The sequence below is a fragment of the Lepus europaeus genome, chromosome 20 (genome assembly GCF_033115175.1).
Source record: "Lepus europaeus isolate LE1 chromosome 20, mLepTim1.pri, whole genome shotgun sequence".
NCBI classification, from domain to species: domain Eukaryota; kingdom Metazoa; phylum Chordata; class Mammalia; order Lagomorpha; family Leporidae; genus Lepus; species Lepus europaeus.
Window position 1 is genome coordinate 52,896,297 of NC_084846.1, and position 19,026 is coordinate 52,915,322.

The following is a 19,026-nucleotide window of genomic DNA, read 5'->3' on the forward strand; positions in this document are numbered from 1 at the left end:
AGAACTGGATTGGAAGAGGAGCAGCCGGGACTAGAACTGGCGCCCATATGGGATGCTGGCACCGCAGGTGGAGGATTAACCTACTGCACCACGGCGCCGGCCCCAAGGACCCAAGTTCTTGATCCATCATTTGCTGGCTTCCAGGTGCATTAGCAGGAAGCTGAATCAGAAGTGAAGGAAGCACTTGATACCAGGCACATTATGAGATGCAAGCATCCCAAGCAGCAGCTTAACATGCTGCACCACAATGCCCACCCCACTGTGTATTTTTAAGGTATAGATCAAAAGTGATTCAGCTCGAAAAGCTATTCAACTGCTTTTATATGTTTTTAAAAGCTGTTTATCATGGTTGGTGCTGTAGTGCAGTAAACTGCCACTTGCTATGCTAGCATCTGATATGGGTGCCAATTTTGATCCCCCACTGCTCCACTTCTGATCCAGCTCCCTGCTAATGCACCTGGGAAAGTAATGAAAGATGGCCCAAACGCTTGGGTCCTGCACCCACATGGGAAACCCAGATCAAGCTCCTGGCTGGCCTGGCTCATCCCTGGATATTGTGGCCCTTTGGGGAGTGAACCAGTGGATGGAAAATCTCTCTCTCTCTCGCTCGCTGTAATTCTGAATTCCAAATAAAATATTTTTTAAAGCTGTTTTAAGTTAACACGATGTGGTTCTCATTTTAAACAATTGTTTTAATTACCGGCATCTAGGACACTGGACAAAAGGGATTCTTTATGTCACTTGCTATCATCATACCTTTTGCCACTGCTGTGTAAAATAAGTTTAATATTCTGGACCAAACCCTGAGAAGTCAGGGGCCAGAAGTGAAGGTAGAACAAAGCAGGGATGAATAGGAAATTGTACTTTTCTTTCCAAGTGATCTGGCTAGTCATTTCTATACCACATTGTTTAAATTATATGTAAACTCCTGGCAAGCACTTAATAGCTCAGTGGTTCTTGGCCAGGGGCCCCCATTCCTAAATTCTTCAACTCTACCCACAACTGTGCACACGATGGCAGTCTGTGAACTATGGGCTGGATGAACAGTCTGTTCCAGAGAGGAAACAGCTTCCAGTTTTGTGTTTCCATCATCAGCTCCAGATCTTTGCTTGCAGTCACCATTTTCCCAGTGTACCACTGTTATGTGATTACCACAGACCCAGAAACTCTTGGAGGCTGACACACTTACGGATTTTTTCACACACAACCTTTTACTTTATAATTCTGATGAATGTCACTAACCTTCAAAATCTAATTGGATGAGTTCCTCATGGACCCTCGTTGCCACGTTTTCTTTAGATGAACTTCACTACCACCCTGATATTATTTTAGTGTTAACTGGCATAAAAAATAAATCTATGTTAACGTTACATATATCTGCACTCTACTTCACATGTCTTCCTTTAAGTCTTTGCTGATGTTTCATAGTCTTCTATTAGCAAAGCTCAAGTATTTCCAGTAAAATTGACATTAAAACATTGTTTCTTTTTTTTTTTTTTTTTTTTTTTTTGACAGGCAGAGTGAACAGTGAGAGAGAGACAGAGAGAAAGGTCTTCCTTTTGCCGTTGGTTCACCCTCCAATGGCCGCCACGGTAGCGCGCTGCGGCCAGCGCACCGCGCTGATCCGTTGGCAGGAGCCAGGTGCTTATCCTGGTCTCCCATGGGGTGCAGAGCCCAATCACTTGGGCCATCCTCCACTGCACTCCCTGGCCACAGCAGAGAGCTGGCCTGGAAGAGGGGCAACCGGGACAGGATCGGTGCCCCGACCGGGACTAGAACCCGGTGTGCCGGCGCCGCAAGGCGGAGGATTAGCCTGTTGAGCCACGGCGCCGGCCTGTTTCTATTAATTGGTGGTTTTTTATGTTAATATTTTGTGGCTGGAATAAGTTTATTTTCTGTAGTATTAGGAGTATATAATTGGCCTTTCCGCGCTACCCGGCGAGGGGTCCATACAGCGTTGTTCTTGGTTCCCGGCGTAACTTACGGGGAAGCTGTCACAATGTCCCGAGCCCTTCATATCCTGCAAATGAAGGAGGAGGACGTCCTCAAGTTCCTTGCAGCAGGAACCCACTTAGGTGGCACCAACCTTGACTTCCAGATGGAACAGTACATCTACAAAAGGAAAAGTGATGGCATCTACGTCATCAATCTGAAGAGGACCTGGGAGAAGCTTCTGTTGGCAGCTCGTGCTATTGTGGCCATTGAAAACCCTGCTGATGTCAGTGTGATGTCCTCCAGGAACACTGGCCAGAGAGCTGTGCTGAAGTTTGCTGCTGCCACTGGAGCTACTCCCATTGCTGGCCGCTTCACACCTGGAACCTTCACTAACCAGATTCAGGCAGCCTTCCGGGAACCACGGCTTCTGGTGGTTACTGATCCTAGGGCTGACCACCAGCCTCTCACGGAGGCATCTTACATGAACCTGCCTACCATTGCTCTGTGTAACACAGACTCTCCTCTGCGCTACGTGGACATTGTCATCCCGTGCAACAACTCAGTGGCCCGGGAGGTTCTGCGAATGCGTGGTACCATCTCCTGTGAACACCCCTGGGAGGTCATGCCTGATCTCTACTTCTACAGAGATCCTGAAGAGATTGAAAAAGAAGAGCAGGCCGCCGCTGAAAAAGCTGTGACCAAGCAGGAGTTTCAGGGTGAATAGACGGGCCCAGGCCGGAGTTCACTGCTACTCAGCTTGAGGTTGCTGACTGGTCTGAAGGCGTGCAGGTGCCCTCTGTGCCCATTCAGCAGTTCCCCACTGAGGACTGGAGTGCTCAGCCCGTCACTGAGGACCGGTCTACAGCGCCCACTGCTCAGGGCACCGAGTGGGTGGGAACAACCACTGAGTGGTCTTAAGCTGCATGGAAATGAGGTTGACGGAAAATAAACACCAGTTTCTACAAAAAAAAAAAAAAAAGAGTATATAATTGATCTCAAGCAGTGTATTCTTTATACCACCATCCCCTACCCAAACCCACCCCTACTCATGCCTTTCCCACCTTCATTCCCATCTCATGCCATCTGCAACGCCTTTTGTATACCTTACCCTCCTCCTTCCTATTGGCCATACCATCTGACCATCCTACTCCTAATAAGAAATGTCAAAGGTTCCAAGTAAAATTAGTAAGAAAAATGAAGCATGTTATGTCTCTAGTCTCTATCAAACGGTGGCTTTATTTCATGTTAATTTTTGTAGCTGGAACTGTTGACTTCCTGGAGAATTCTGAGTATACAACTGGTCCTGGGTTATATGATTGATGCACTTCTTATACCAGCCCCATTGCAAACTCACCCCCAATTCCACCCTGCCCACCCTCTGAAAATCCCTCTACTCACCCCACTGCCCCACCCTGCCCTTCCCCTCTTCCTATCCCCTTATCTTCCCCCATTTCATTGTGAATAAATTCTAAGTATTCCAAGGAAAGTTGATACTAAAAATGAAGTTTGCTATTTTTGTCACTGGAATCACTATTTTTTTTTTTTGACAGGCAGAGTGGATAGTGAGAGAGAGAGACAGAGAGAAAGGTCTTCCTTTTTGCCGTTGGTTCACCCTCCAATGGCCGCTGCAGCCAGTTCATCGCGCTGATCCGAAGCCAGGAGCCAGGTGCTTCTCCTGGTCTCCCATGTGAGTGCAGGGCCCAAGGACTTGGGCCATCCTCCACTGCCTTCCTGGGCCATAGCAGAGAGCTGGCCTGGAAGAGGGGCAACCAGGATAGAATCCGGCGCCCCAACCGGGACTAGAACCCGGTGTGCCGGCGCCGCAAGGTGGAGGATTAGCCTGTTAAGCCACGGCGCCGGCCGATGGAATCACTATTAATTGTTGACTTGATTTACATGTTCATATTTCACAGCTGAAATAAATGAGTTGATCTGCCAGAGAATTCTAAGTGTTCAATTGGTTCTGGGTTGTGATTGATGCGTTCTTTATATCACCTTCATTCCAAACTTACCCCACCTACCATATTCCCCTCCTCCTCCCTCACCACAATCTTACCCTCTTTACTCCTATTATTAAATCTCAAGGATTACAAGTGAAACTGATACGAAAGTTAAAGTTTCTTATGTCCCTCGTCTCTATTAATAAGTGGCTTTATTTTAGTGTTTTGCAACTTGCGTAAAGTAGTTGGTTTCCTGGCATATTCTGGGCACATGATGGATCCTGGACAGTGTGATGAATGTGTTCCTTGTATCTCCACCCCTATCCCAAACTCAGAGTCACTCTTCCCCTTGCCTGTTCTCTTCTTGTCTCTCTACCTTCCTCACTGCCCTGCCTCCCTCACCCCTCTTCTTATGTCCACTCTTCCACCCTCCCTACCAATTAATAAATATCAATAACTTCAAGCAAAATTGATATTAAAAATGAAGTGTGTCTTATTATGTCACTGGAGTTATTATTGGTTGGTGGCTTTATTTTATATGCTAATGTTTTGCAGTTGAGATAAATTAGTTGATTTGCTAGAGTATTCAGATACATAATTGATCTGGGTTGTATTCTTTCTATCAACAGCCCCAACCAAAAGTCACTGCCACTCATAAACTTCCCATCCTTACTCCCACCTCTCCAGTCTCCCCATGGCCCCACCCTCTCTTTCCATTCCCCCATGACCTCCCACTCCCCGCACTGCCCCACCATCTTTTTTTTTTTTTTTTTTTGGACAGGCAGAGTGGACAGTGAGAGAGAGACAGAGAGAAAGGTCTTCCTTTTGCCGCTGGTTCACCCTCCAATGGCCGCCGCTGTAGCGCGCTGCGGCCAGCGCACCGTGCTGATCCATTGGCAGGAGCCAGGTGCTTATCCTGGTCTCCCATGGGGTGCAGAGCCCAATCACTTGGGCCATCCTCCACTGCACTCCCTGGCCACAGCAGAGAGCTGGCCTGGAAGAGGGGCAACCAGGACAGGATCGGTGCCCCGACCAGGACTAGAACCCGGTGTGCCGGCGCCGCAAGGCGGAGGATTAGCCTAGTGAGCTGCGGCGCCGGCCTTGCCCCACCATCTTTACTCCTACTAATTAATCTCAAGTACTTCAAGAGAAGCTGATACTAAATATGAAGTTGCTAATATTTGTCACTAGGGTCTCCATTAGTTGGTGGCTTTATTTTAGATATTAATGTTTTGCAGTGGAATAAATGGTTTGCTGGCATATTCTGGACTGTGTGATTGAAATGTTCCTTATACCACCACCCCTTTCCAAACTGACCCCTATTCCCACCCTCCCAATTAGCTCTCTCCATGCCCCATGTCTCCCTGTTCCCCCTCTCCATTGTCCCCTTCCTTCTCCCTTACTCATCACTATACCATTGTTTCTTCCCATCCCCCATCAACACCCTCCCCACTGTCCCCAGTCTTATCCTCCCTACTCCTATTAATAAATCTTAATTATTCCAAATAAAATTGCTATTAAAAACAGTTTTAACATTATGCCACCAGGTTGACTTTATATTTTCTGCTACTTAATAAATTAGCTGAGTAATTTGTTGGAGTATTCCAGGTTTACAGTTGATCCTGGGTGGTGTGATTGATGTATTCCTTGTATCACCATCCCCTTTCCCAAACTCAACCCCACTCCCTATTTTTGCTCTTCCCATGCCCCCACTGCCCCACCCTTCCCATTTTCTCATCCCATCCCTATAAAACTCCCCCACTGATCCACGCTCTATACTATTAATAAATATGAAGGATTACAAATGAAACTATTATGGAGTTCCTTACATGATGTCACTCATTTTTACTATTTTGTGGTTGTATTTTATATTAGTGTTTTACTTCTAAAGTAAACTAGGTGATTTGCTGGAGAATTAGGTTAGACAATTGATCTGGGTTGTATGATTGATGTGCTCTGTGTATCATCACTTCCAACCACCATTCCCACCCTCACTCCCATCTCTCCACCCTCCCCATGGTCCCACCATCTCCACAATATAAAGTTTCTACCATGAGGTCACCAGTCTCTACTAATTGGTGGCTGTGTTTTATATATTAGTGTTTTGCAGATGAAATGAATTAGTTGATTTGCTGGAGTATTTGGGTACAAAATTGATCTGGGTTGTGTGACTGATGTGTCACCCCCAACCCATTCTGCCACTTCCACCTTCCCACCCTCTTTCCCTTCCCACTAGCCTCCCCCATTGTCCCACCTACCCCATCCCCAAACCCCACTGCACTGTCCCACCCTTCCTATCAGTTAATGTCAGGTATTCCAAGTGACAGCAATATTAAAAATGAAGCATGTTTTAGTGTGTCACTGGAGCTGCCATTAGTTGGTAGTTTCATTTTACAAGCTAATGCTTTCCAGCTGAGTTGATTTTCTGGTGTACTCTGGGTATATAATTGATCCAAGGTTGTGTGACTGATGTGTTCCTTGTATTACCACTCCCATCCCAACCAATCACCCCCACCCTTCTCACCCTCATTCCCATCCCTCTCCCCACTGCTCTTCTACTCCACGCCCTCTTATTCCTTAATGTCCCCCACTCCATCCTCCCCAACAATTAATGTCAAGTATTCCAAGTGAAAATGATATTAAAAACAAAGTGTTTTTATATCACTGGAGTTACCATTAGTTGGTGGCTTTATTTTAATGTTAATGTTTTGCATCTAAAATAAATTAGTTGATCTGCTGGAGTACTTGGGCACACAACTGATCCTGACTGATGTGTTGTTTATAAACTCTTTTCTTCCTCCCCACCCCTTTCCCATCTTCCCATCCTCCCCATTCTGCCAGTCCCCTCCCAAAATGCTGGTGGACGCTGAAATGATCAGGACACAGTGTGCACTTAACCACTAAATCTTTATTGAAATTTTTATTATGGCAGCAATACAATGTTAGCAAATAGAAATACAGAGTAAAGAGAATACAGCAATGGTTTGAAGGAAGTGGGATGGTAGGGGGAAGGGGTGCTAATAAGGAGGAGGGCTACTGACAGGGACAAAAACAAGGGCTTTTTTCATCACTTTCCTGTAATTTCCATGAATCTTGACCATCCACTTGTTATCATTCTGGCAACAATTTCTCAAGGGTATTTGGACATCCTCTAAGTCTCACTGTGTGATCCCTAGAGCTAACACCTAGGGCCTCTATTGAATTATTAATCAAATCACCGTTGAACTTTCATTAGAGTTTTATCCACGTCCAATTCACTTTACATAGGTTGATCTCCCTGTAGTTTCCTCCAAATTTATTGGAAATCTTTAAGGACAGAAAGGGTAAAGGGTCACAAGTACACATGTCTACTTATTGAGATATCTAATACATGACATAATCCTAACTTTCTAAGTAAACCCACCCACTTAAGATCAAATCCCTCCCACCGTAACATACTTATGATTATATATCCCCCTACTACTTAAAGTGATTACATAAAGAAATAAAAAAAAATGCAATTTTCCACAGACCAATTCAAAAGCATTCTACAATCTGAAACAACAAAGAACTTTCAATCAGGTAGGTGTTCTCCCTGGTTCCTGCTGGGCGCACCTTCTCTCTGCAGGTGGTCCTTCATTTCTGCTTCACTCTGTAGCAGGAGGTCCTCTGTTGCCAGTCTTGGAGCTGTATCTGATGTTGGACGTCTGTGGCGATGACAACCAGATCAATTCAGGAGTCCAAGAGGTACCTGCAAACTTCAACAAAATGCCAGACTGCACCATATAGATGTACCCCTCTTATTTTGTGTATCTGTAACTTTGCTGTAGTACCTCACATGATTTAATCAACCTAAGACAAATACCTCATTACTCAAACTAAATTGACCCTTCATGAATGTATGTAAACTTCCTGTTTCAATATCCTAGCATGATGACCTAAGCTAGTTAGTTCTCTCTAGGCTTGCTTAATAATGGGAGCACTGAGTTCTTCTTTCACCTTGATTTAATTAATGATCAATGTACACGTTAGCCAAAAGTCAACTAATTTCAGTTTTGTTTTCCAAAGACTTGATCACTGCTTTACTTAATAACTCTGATGTTTTGATTTGTACATTGCCTTCATATTTTATTTTGCTCCCTTTCTAACTTCTTTATTTATCCTTTGCTTTTCTCCTTTCTTATGAAAAAAGGCATCTTTGTTGGAAAATGCCAAAAAAATTTAAAGGATCCAATTAATATTAATTTGATCAATAGCAACAAAATAAGTGAATTGACTGAAAGGAAACTTAGTCAAAATGTCAATATCAGAACAATAAATCTAAGATTACTTATCCTTAATTTCTAATAGTTATAGATCACATATACAGCAATAGAGCATTGTACACACTGCCAGAAAGTCCACAACAAGCTTCAGTAAACAGCCAAACATGTGCCAGGGACTGTCTGGGGGCAGTTAGCCCATACCAGCATGCTCTCCCTGACGGTGGTGGTTGTTGGCCAACTTTTCTAGGTTTCTGCTTGCAGTGGTGGCAAATGTCTGTGTGCACATGCTGGGGCTGGGGCTGGATGCTGCAGGCAAAGGCCGGTGTCTGGGCACCCTGCAGCTTGAACTCAATCAACAACTGTTAAGTCTGACACTGAACAGTGTTGAGTTCAAATGTATGGAGGATGGATTGATTTGAGGTAAACTGAAGTAACGCTTCAAAATAGTCCAGAAGCACAAATGCACCATTTTAAAGGTAATTACTCTAAACATATGAGGGACAAGCTTTCTAATTCCATTGAAGAAAAAAGGGAAACTGGTTTTAGATTAAACAAGTAGCCAATTAGGCTTCCTCAATGAACTTGTAGGTACTTTTTCTGTGATTTTAAAGGTCAATTGATAAATCGAAATACTTAATATTAAAAGATTAAAGATAAACAATTGTACAAATACTTCAGTTTTGAGGAGCCACACATTCACAGTGTTGTAAGAAGTTCACAGTAAATAAACACTTTATGCAAAGCTACATCATCATTTTTACTTAATTTATCAATAAGAATTAGTCCTTTGTAATTCAATGGAAATTCCGAAAGCACAGTCACCACTTGAAAACACTGCTGAGGGGACACTACTACAGCTAAAAGTATTTAAACATGCAGGAGGAAAGGGGGGCAATAATTAACATGTAAAGGATGTTGATGAAAAAGGAAACTTCACCATCAGACTCCTCTTCATGGCAGCAATTTAAAGGTAAGCCATACTATTTCTACTGTCAAACTGCATGTTGGCAATGGGAGGCCCTGTGTGTTCAAACACACGCTCCTTGAAGCCTGCCTCTTCCGTCTCCGTGCCTGGCAGCAAAATGAAGTCTCAGCAACCAAGCAGGAAGATGACACAAATCCTGCATCAGGGTTAATGGCAGTAGTAAAGAATCAAACACAAAGAGGTTAGACAAACACTTCAAGGTAATAGCAAGGGACCAGGCTAAAGAAGTCAGGCAGTCCCAGGTTAGCACAGAGTGTCCAGCTGACACCAGAGGGGTCACTGGATTGGCAACAGCTTTGTGTGAGGCCTTTCACCCAATGAGAGCTTCATGTTGGCTCCATCACCTGGAGGGACCCTTTCCTTTATGCAGACTCCGATCCTTTCAAAGTGGTTACATCAGGTCACCCTGTTGAATGAGAAAGCTCACCAGGAAGGTCAGTATCCTCAAGACAATTTCTTGTCCTCAAAGACATCCATCCCTCCCTTGTACAGGAGTGTGGGTCTGAGTGCAAAATCATTGCCCCTCTCTCAGCATCCTAAAATGGTACAGTCCAGTGAGGGAACTGACGATGGAATGCCCAGATGCATATGGAGGCAGAGACACACAGATAGATGTTTCCAAAACTGTAAGCTGCTGCTGTTGCAACCCATCACCAACACTCGTGAAAACTCCCTCTGAAGGACTGCTGGAAACAAGGAACTGAGTCTCTTAAGAGTTGGGTACGGGGTTTAGGAGTCCTATCCACTCGCTGTTCTTCAGCCCTCCCACGTGATCGAGAGGTGGTCATGACACGTCACAGACACAGAACGCTTGGTGGAAGCTGTTCCTGGCGTGGTGATGGTACGATGCTGTGTCGAGCCAGAGTTCTTGGGTACGTGTGATTTGCACCAGGGTGTGAAGGCACACTCTTAACGCGCCAGAGTCTGTCTGATAGAGCACTTCCTTTTCAGGCCTGAGGTGTTTCCTGTTGCAGGGGTTTTGTCCACTCCTGGGAGAACCGGTCGAGTTGCTGCTCCTTGAGAATTAACGGAACCATGAACGTGGAGCTCGAAGAAGGTGAAGTTTCTGAAGGTGCAGCACTAGCATCACGGAAGCCTCTGCCCACTGCACCAGTAAATGCGGCTTCCTTTATAAGGCGCGGGTCCTCCAGAGTGTAACTCAGAGGACCGAAACTGCGAGAAGTCCTGTCCTCCTCCTCCACTCCCCCTCCTCGGAGAAATCAGCATGTCCTGCGTGGTGTCAGCTTCTGGGTTCAGAATTTGGCAGCCAGAAATTCGGGTGGTGACGGAGGCTGGAAGGTGGACTCCCGCAAGATGGCAGTCGGGGCGGAGCGCAGCAGGCAGGCGGCGCTGGCCGAGGCCTGACCTGCGGCACCGGCAGCTGCCTTCAGCACACAGTCACTGATGGGGAAGCCGGACAGGAGGAGGCCCGGAGGGCGGGGGTGCTGCGGCCTTGAGCGGGCTCACAGGGATCTGCAGGACGGCGGCGGCGGGGGTGCTGCGGCCTTGAGCGGGCTCACAGGGATCTGTAGGACGGCGGCGGCGGGGGCGGCGGCGGCGGCGGCGGCGGCTGCGGCGGGGGGTACTGCGGCACAGGGGGCTGGCGGTACCAGTACGGGTTCCAGGTGATGATGACAGGGATGTAGAGCGCTCTTCCTTGTATGTCTCGGCCCACTGGGTACCAGGCGAAGCCCACAGGGTAGGTCGGGTACGAAGTGTAGGCATGGTACGAATGGTATGAATGGCACGAATGGCACGAATGGCACGAATGGCACAAATGGCAGCAGTGCACATGATGTACACACTCGGTGTAGGAGGCCAGATGGGCTTGGTTTTCCATGTTGGGGAGGGACAGGCGAGGATACTGGTTCTGGATGGTGAAGTTGTTCGGAGCGCGGCAGTCGTAGGACACCTGCAGCTTCCAGCCCCTCTTGACCTGCAGGACCTGAGCCCCGTTCGGGGCGATGGTGGGGGTGATGAGCCCGTCCTTCACGTTCCTGGCCACGAAGTTTCGCAGCGCCGCCATCTCATGTTCCGACAGGGAATACACGTGCCCGCTGGGGATGCTGTGCGCTCCTGGGATCATCTCTATGCTGGGGTCCACCAGCCGGTGGTTTGGGTAGACATGCTCGTCGACTGGGGTGTAGACATTCTGCACATAGTAGTAGCGCACCGGGTGGTACACACGGTAGCCATCCACCGGGTAGTAGAGGTGCGGCTGTGGCGCAGTCGGCAGGTGCGTGTACAGGCGGCAGTGGTAGCGGCAGTAGTCGGAGTCGAAGACGATGGAGCGGGTACTCCAGGTGATGTTGGGGTCATGTGTGCTCAGCCAGCGTACGCCCAGGACCACGGGGAAGAAGGGAGACTGAGTCACGTCGAAGGACAACACCTCTCGGTGGTCTCCCATGTCTACAATCAGGTTGTGAGTTTCGTAGACAACCGGGCCGGATGCGATGGGGCGCCCGTCGATTGCTTCCACGAGGATTGGCCAGTCCTTGATTCTCAGTGGGATTCCATTTTGGGTGACGTATTCGTGGTCGATGAAGTTCCCGGAAGCACCAGAATCGATCATGGCTCGGACGAACAGGGTGTGTCTGCCCGGAAGATGGATCTGGAGCATCACTTGCAGGTGTGGAGATGAAGCATCATCTTGTGGGGACCTTATTCTTTCTGGCCCGGTCGCTGAAGGTCCCTCTACAGCGGGGCCGGGGAGTTTCCCGCCGGCGAGGACTTGGAGGCCTTGGCAGGACAGTTGTCGGCGTAGTGGCCGCCAGTGCCGCAGTAGAGGCATAGGTTCAGCTTCCTGCGGCGCTCCTTCTCTTCTTGGGTGAGGCGCATGCGGGCGCCCCCCACGGGCTCGGTGGGGTCCGCCTGGTGGTGGCCTGACACGTTGGGCATCACAAGCGCACGTGGCGGGGAGCGGGGCTTGCGTGCCGCAGCCGCTCGGGCCAGCCTCTTCTCGATTTGGATGCACTGGCTGATGAGCCCTGACAGGGACTTGGCCATCTCCAGGTGGGACAGCTCCTCCTGGATGTGGTCGCTCAGGCCCTCGTGGTACTGGTCGATGAGCGCAGGCTCGTTCCAGTCCAGGTCCTGGGCGATCATCTGGAAGGCGTTGGAGTAGTCGACCACCGAGCCCATGCCTTGGCGCAGACGGCGGATCTTGCGCTTGGCGGCCTCCCGGCGCTGGGGGTCTTCGAAAACGTGCTTCATCTCCATCATGAAGGCGGGGTAGTTGTGCATCAGGTAGTTTGAACGTTCCAGCTTGGCTGAGGCCCACCGCGCCGCACGGCCCGTCATCATGCTGGTGACGAAGCAGACGCGCACACGGTCCACGGAGAAATCGCGGGTGCTCCTTTCCATGAAGATCTGGCACTGGGATATGAAGGGCGCCAACATGTCAGGGTTGCCATCGAACTTCTCCGGGAGGTCCTCAGAGCACTCCTCCTCCACAGGGGGTGGCGGGGCAGCGGCTGCCGCGGCCCCGCGCAGCTCCAGCTCGTCGTCCTCGGCCTCCTCCTCGGCGGCAGGGGGCTCCACCTGCTCACGCAGGGTGCTGTTCTCCTCCGTGAGCTTCTGCACCTGGCTCTGCAGCTGGCTGTTCTCCTCCGACTGCCGGATGACCTTCTCGCGCAGGTTGTTGATCTCTTCCGACAGCTCATCCCGCCGCCGCTCGGTCATGTTGGGCACGCAGGGGCTATTGTGGCCGCTGGGCTTGGAGTTGTTGTTGTTGTTGTTGTTGTTGGGAGGAGGGGGAGGGGGAGGCGGTGGGCAGTCGGGACCCATGGTGATGGTGGTGGTGGGAGGAGACCTCCTAGCTGCCTCTTCGCTCCTGTGAGGATGGAGGCCCGGATCCTGGCCTCCACGTGCACCCCTTCTCCTTTTTGTTTTCAAAACCCGCTTATTTCTGCAAGTGAAGATAAAGGTACAAAATTCAACACACATCCAAAGCAGCGCATATGCAAAGATTTAAGTTTTGCAACTTCTCCTTGGTCCTGTCAATAATATCAAAGAAAACACACTTCCTGAAGAAAGAGAAAGAAGGAACCAATCAGGACGAGAGTTTTAAAACAGGCATCCACCCTTGGATGCCAAGTGACCTTTTCCTCTCAAAACCGCATCAACAGCACGCTTTTACACACCACACAAGAACCCTGGCACACCCCAAACAAGCACTTGTGTATCGAGGGAACAGACCAAGAAACTTCCAAGGCAAAGACGGACACCACATACATTGTGCAAAATAAAGCCAAAATAACTTTTTGCAACTAGAGAACTTCCGCAAAAACCAGTTAAAATCCCAACTGATAGGGAACCACAAGAAAGAAGGGGGTACTACAATCAGGATTCTTGTATTCATCAGGCCTGCGGTCACGACCCTGGTCCACCTGTACAAAGGTTAAGTGACTGTCAAATCAAACCACCACACTGCCACCAAAACCACAAGACTAAGGACTTTTCAGACCACAATTTAACTTGCCCAAGAGAATTCTCTATGGGACAGAAATGACACCCAATAGTGTATGCCAGTCTGCCTCCTCATTAAGTAGCCATTTAATAACTATTAATTGATGCCTCATTGGAAGGGCTGGGCTATAAAATGGGACAAATCCCAATAATAGTATACCTCAAACTTGTAATTATGAGGTTTTAATTAAATAATGCAGGTAAATCACATAGTGAACATCCAATGGTATTTACTTGATCTTAATAAAATTACTAATTGAAAAATGGAAAGGCAACTTCCTATATAAAGAGGGAGGGGCTGCTCCCCTGAGGGCTGAGTGGGTGGGTGGGGGTGGGGGGTGGGGGTTGAGGAGCCTTACTGATGACAGTAAGTCACACAGCAACAGATCCTGACACAATGTCTGCCAGTATACTTCCTGAAAAGAGGGTAAAATGTTTTGAGCGATTTAATTATTTTAAAAGTTCAATGATCTAAAATCTCATGTTTGGAAATCTTAAATAATAAACAGCTTAGAAGTTTGAAACATAACATGTAAAAGTTTTAAAAACTTTAGTTAAAAAAGTTTAACTTTCTGAAAGTTTAAAAAACTTTCTAAAAGTTTAGCCAACTTTTTAGATGTTTGCCATCTTTCTAGAAGTTTAGCCATGAAGTTTCACAAACTTTCTAGAAGTTTCACAAACTTTCTAAAAGTTTAACAAACTTTCTAACTTAATTTTAAAAGTTTAAAATTTCTTTACTTAAAAATGTATAACTTTTAAGCAAAAGTTTAGAAACCTAATACAAGTATATAAATGTTTAATTTGTGTTTTAATTTTAAAAGTCTAAAATTTTCTAGCAAAAAGTTTTAAAATACAACTTGCCCCTCTATGACCCATTAAGGCAAAAATGGACACTTTATAAATTACAGAAAGTCAAAAAAGATAAACAGTTTTTACTTAGGGAAGTTAGGTAGAATACACTAGCTTTTCCACTAGTTGGGTCAAGAATTAAAGGGGTGGGGTGGTAATTAAACATGATGCCTTTTGCTCATCAGCTCTGTGCCTGGCTGTAGAGAAATGGCCCCTCCTCCCTTTTCCTCCCACCCCTCCTAATCTGTTGGACCCTCCTGGAAGCCACTTTCCCTTGTCTGACACTTTCCTTTTGTCTGACACTGTTGGTGTAGGCCTTTCCAGAGAGCAAGGTCCTCAAGGGGCAGGGATTCCCGTGCTATTCTAACAGTGTTACCCTAGCTACTTAATGACTTTAGTTGAATAATTAATATTCAGGATCAAATATTCAAGTTTAGAAAAAATTAGAAGGCATAATAAACACATTCAGTCACATATCCAACTACATAAATACAACTGTATTGGTGACACAATGTAAAGTAAAACATAATGCAATTTTTACTTATTAAATTAAAATTTTAATGTCCTATTAAAATCAATTATTAGGCATAGATCATATGACTAAGGTGTCACTTCTATCATCTAGACATTCATGTTTTCAAACCAGAAACATAGATATTCAGATATTCAATTAAGTGCTGGCCAAACAAATTCAAGTCCTTATAATTTGACCTGTGAGGTCACCAGTTTAAGATCCCTGACCTTCACCAATATGGGGTCTCTGGCATGACCTGAGAGTTGGCAATTTTAGGATGGGACTCTTAAATCCTAAAAACAGTTAATTGTCCAAAGCAGAGTGGTTGAACCTTTAACAGGTTAATCTAGGATAGTGGGCAGGCAGGTTAATAGTTAAGTAGAAAAAAATATTTAAACAGCAACTGGGCACCAAAAGTTAAAGGTGTGACAAGGAAAAGGAGCATTTTGCCTTTATTTGCATGGTAAAACTATGGCTCCTTAAACTCCCCTTAAGGGGAGGCAGGACTGGAAAAACAAGGTCAAGAGGTCCCATTCCTGAAGAAAGAAAGGACACACTACATCAAGCAAGCTGCCTGGGATAATTGCCATCTTACATACAATAAAAATTTGTCTTACTTTATTTAGGGATTATACACATTTGATTAATTACTGACTCTTCATAATCAATTTAAAAATTTTCTATTTTCCAAACACACTAAGAAGCAATAGAAGCCCAAAATCACCATTCATAAATATTCCATTAGGAAATGAATTTCATTAACCAATTATTAGTTGTTTTCCATTTTTAAATCTGAATTTTTTGAGTACCATGTATATTATTTGTGTCGTGCAAATTCTATGATATGCGTATTTTACCATTGTTTTGAACTTCTTTAATATGCAGATAAAGAATCTGCAAAGAAGAAGGAAATTTGAAGCTGCTATTATAAGCACGTATGTTTTCTACAGATTGTATGCTTGTTGGGGACGCACACAGAGGGAGAAAAGTGAGACTTCTGGGAGCCAGTGTGCCAATTCCTCCTTAACAAAGTCCTGGTTCAAATTTTGTCATCTATAGAACCAGGTTTTCAAGTTTCATTCAGTTAGAAACATAATTTTCACATGGTACATCTTACTGGCAATACATTTGATTTATACAGATGTTTAATTATGCCAGCCAAAATAATCTATATTTTGAAATGTAACCACTTTACATCACACCAATTTTAAATGCCAGTATGTATCATTAATAATCCAGTTGCCCAGAATTTAAATTAGCTTTTTATGAAAAAAGCTAATCACTTGGGACAAAGCTTAATTAGCTTTTTATGAAAAAAGCTAATTATTTGGAATATTTAAATATTTGGAATATTTAAATAATTAGCTTTTTATGAAAAAAGCTAATTATTTGGAAGTTATTATATAATTATCACTTATTAAAATTCAAAAACATTTCTTTTTAAAAAGCACACTGTTAATTGTGAGCGAGATAAGACAAGCAAGGGAACCCAAGAGAGCGAGAATACCTTAGGAACATGAAACCAGGAAAGACCTACAGACACCAACGCAACCGACTGACTCTTGTCATTCACACATATTTAATGAATGCCTACCATGTGCCAGGCACCATTTATTAAACGTAGGCAAGTTAGCCAGGGCCAACCCCCTGGCGTTCCAAGGAAAAAACTGCACACATGACCGCCTCAGAGCCCTCAGAGGCCGGGGTCGCGGCGCCCGCAGACACACGCAAACGCGTCCTCGTTCCACCCATCACAGCATCCGATTCCGCGAGGCCCACTGGTGTCTTAAACATGAACGTGTCTTTAAAATTCTATTTTTAATTGGTAGTAAAAACATTTGGCTAAAACCCTTTAGAGGCAGCAGCCATGTCAGCGAAGACGCTGCCCCTTAAACCCACCATTAGGAGTTTAAGTTGTGGAATTATATTATTCGACATATGCCAGGCACTTATTAAAAGTGCTCATGGATGCCAAGTATAATTACCACTGTTGTTAATTGTTCTCATTCATTCCGTTTATTAGACACTAGTGGACAAGAAGCAAAACCACAGAGAAACCGCAGGGGGGCGGGGCTGTGCAGCCAGGCTCAGGCAGTGAGGTCGCGCAGGCGCAAAGGGGTTGGCTCAGGAGGGAGGCCAGTGGCTCTCACTGCGCAGGCGCAAGCCAGATCTGGGCGGGACAGGGGAGACAGGACTATGGACTACCTCAGCAGAGGCAGGTCCAATGAGGACCTAAACTTTGAAGGGTGGGGAATCTGTGTCATCCCCCCTCAGAGGAGGGGTTCGGGAGAGAGGTGGGGTCTGGGCCAGCCACTCAGAGCAGAGGCACTGGATAGGCGGGGTTTGGGCCAGCCCCCTCAGAGAAGGAGCAAAGGGAGGCGGGGTCTGGGCCGGCCCCCTCAGGGGCGGGGGACAACAAGGCGGGGTCTGGGCCAGCCCCTCCGAGGGGGCGGGCCAGGGCAGCGGGGTCTGGGCCAGCCCCTCCAGGGGGCGGGGGACAATGAGGCGGGGTCTGGGCTGGCCCCGCCAGGGGGCGGGCCCCTCCGAGGGGGCAGGCCAGGGCAGCGGGGTCTGGGCCGGCCCCTCCAGGGGGCGGGGGACAACAAGGCGGGGTCTGGGCTGGCCCCGCCAGGGGGCGGGCCCCTACGAGGGGGCGGGCCAGGGCAGCGGGGTCTGGGCCGGCCCCTCCAGGGGGCGGGGGACAACGAGGCGGGGTCTGGGCTGGCCCCGCCAGGGGGCGGGCCCCTCTGAGGGGGCGGGCCATGGAGGCCGGGAAGGCGGGCTCTGAGGAGTTAGCGCTGAGGAGGCGCGGCCAGCGAGGCGCGCTCCGCAGAGGCGCGCTCCGGGGAGGCGCGCTCCGGGGAGGCGCCGGTGAGGGAGGCGCGAAGCGCGACCTGACTGCTGCAGACACTGCACACTCGGATGGGCGGGGCAGCCCGAGCCCGGCCGCGGCGCCCGCCCCAGGAGCCCCCTCCCCAAGCCCCTCCCTGCAAGTTCATTCCACGAAGCAAGAGCCGCCACCCCCGATCCCCCACGAGCGACAGTTTCCACAAACTGTTGCTGGTCGCCAACTCGGCGCCGCCGCGCCAAGTCCGCCACCACTCACGGTAGACACGCGAAAGCAGGCAGCCCGCTCTGCCTGCCCAGAGTCCGCGCCCCGCCACTCCACGCGCGGCACAGGCACCGTGCCGCACGCCGACCTCGGGCCGCGGGGCTCCATTTTGTCTGGAGATCAGTATCGAGGGGAGAACCACCCCGCGGAACGCCACGGCGGGCGCCGCTCCGCGAGGGGCAGGGCTGGGCTCTGCGGCCGGGGGGCCGCGGCTGGCGCTGCGCCCGGGTGGGCAGCGCGGCAGCTCCCGCGCCCTTGCGGCAGCGGCGCCCGCCCGGGCGGCCGGCTCGGCGCCAATGTTCCGCAGCTCATGTACCTCTGCGGTCGGCGCCCGCAGCATCGCTCCCGCTAGCGATGTTCGGGCGCAAAACCCCGTGTGCAAGGCTGCACGCTGCGGCTCACACCCGCGCCGCGGCCACGCACGCGGCATCAACACCCAGCGCGCGGGCACCACGGAGCTTGCACAGAACTCGGTGGTGGCGCCTTCGAGGACCTCGCGTCCGTCCACGTCCGTCCACGCAGCCCGTCTGTGGACTCGTGCGCCGGCAGCCAACGCCATGAAGGCGGGACACCACGGGACACGGTGCGCGGGGAGACGTCCGTCTCCCGCCAGGGAGACGAGGACGCGGGGCGTCGGAAGGGACGCGGGGTGGGGACGCAGGTGAGCGGAAAAGAACACGTCCTCACCGCATACTCACCACGCGTGGTCTCCTCAGCGCGGGCTCCACGGGGCGCTCAGCAGCCCAAGGGGGCTCGGGCCGCGAGCGCACTCGTCGGAGGGGGTCTCGAGGCGCAGGGTCCGGCTCCGCGGTGCTCCTGGGTCGAGGGTCGAGGGTCTCGGCAAGGTCTTTTCGACACACACCAACCGAAGTTGAAGCGCGTGTACCCGGAGCGCCGAGTGCGCGCCTTATATCGGCGGAGGCGAGGAGGGGGGCGCCCAATCCCGGCGTGCTCCGCGGGCGGGGGGAGGGGGCGGGCTG

General features: G+C 48.8%; 1 protein-coding gene and 1 pseudogene across 1 annotated transcript; one reads left to right on the forward strand and one right to left on the reverse strand.

The window, feature by feature from the left end:
- Positions 1–1,999: 1,999 nt before the first annotated feature.
- On the forward strand, positions 2,000–2,853 carry LOC133749549 (small ribosomal subunit protein uS2-like; annotated as a pseudogene).
- A 3,917-nt stretch (positions 2,854–6,770) lies between these two features.
- On the reverse strand, positions 6,771–18,969 carry PEG10 (paternally expressed 10). Its single transcript, XM_062178738.1, is given in 3 exon segments — positions 6,771–11,825; positions 11,828–13,011; positions 18,745–18,969. Coding segments are annotated over 2 exon segments (2,268 nt in total). The 5' UTR covers positions 12,891–13,011; positions 18,745–18,969; the 3' UTR covers positions 6,771–10,620.
- Between the last annotated feature and the right edge of the window lie 57 nt (positions 18,970–19,026).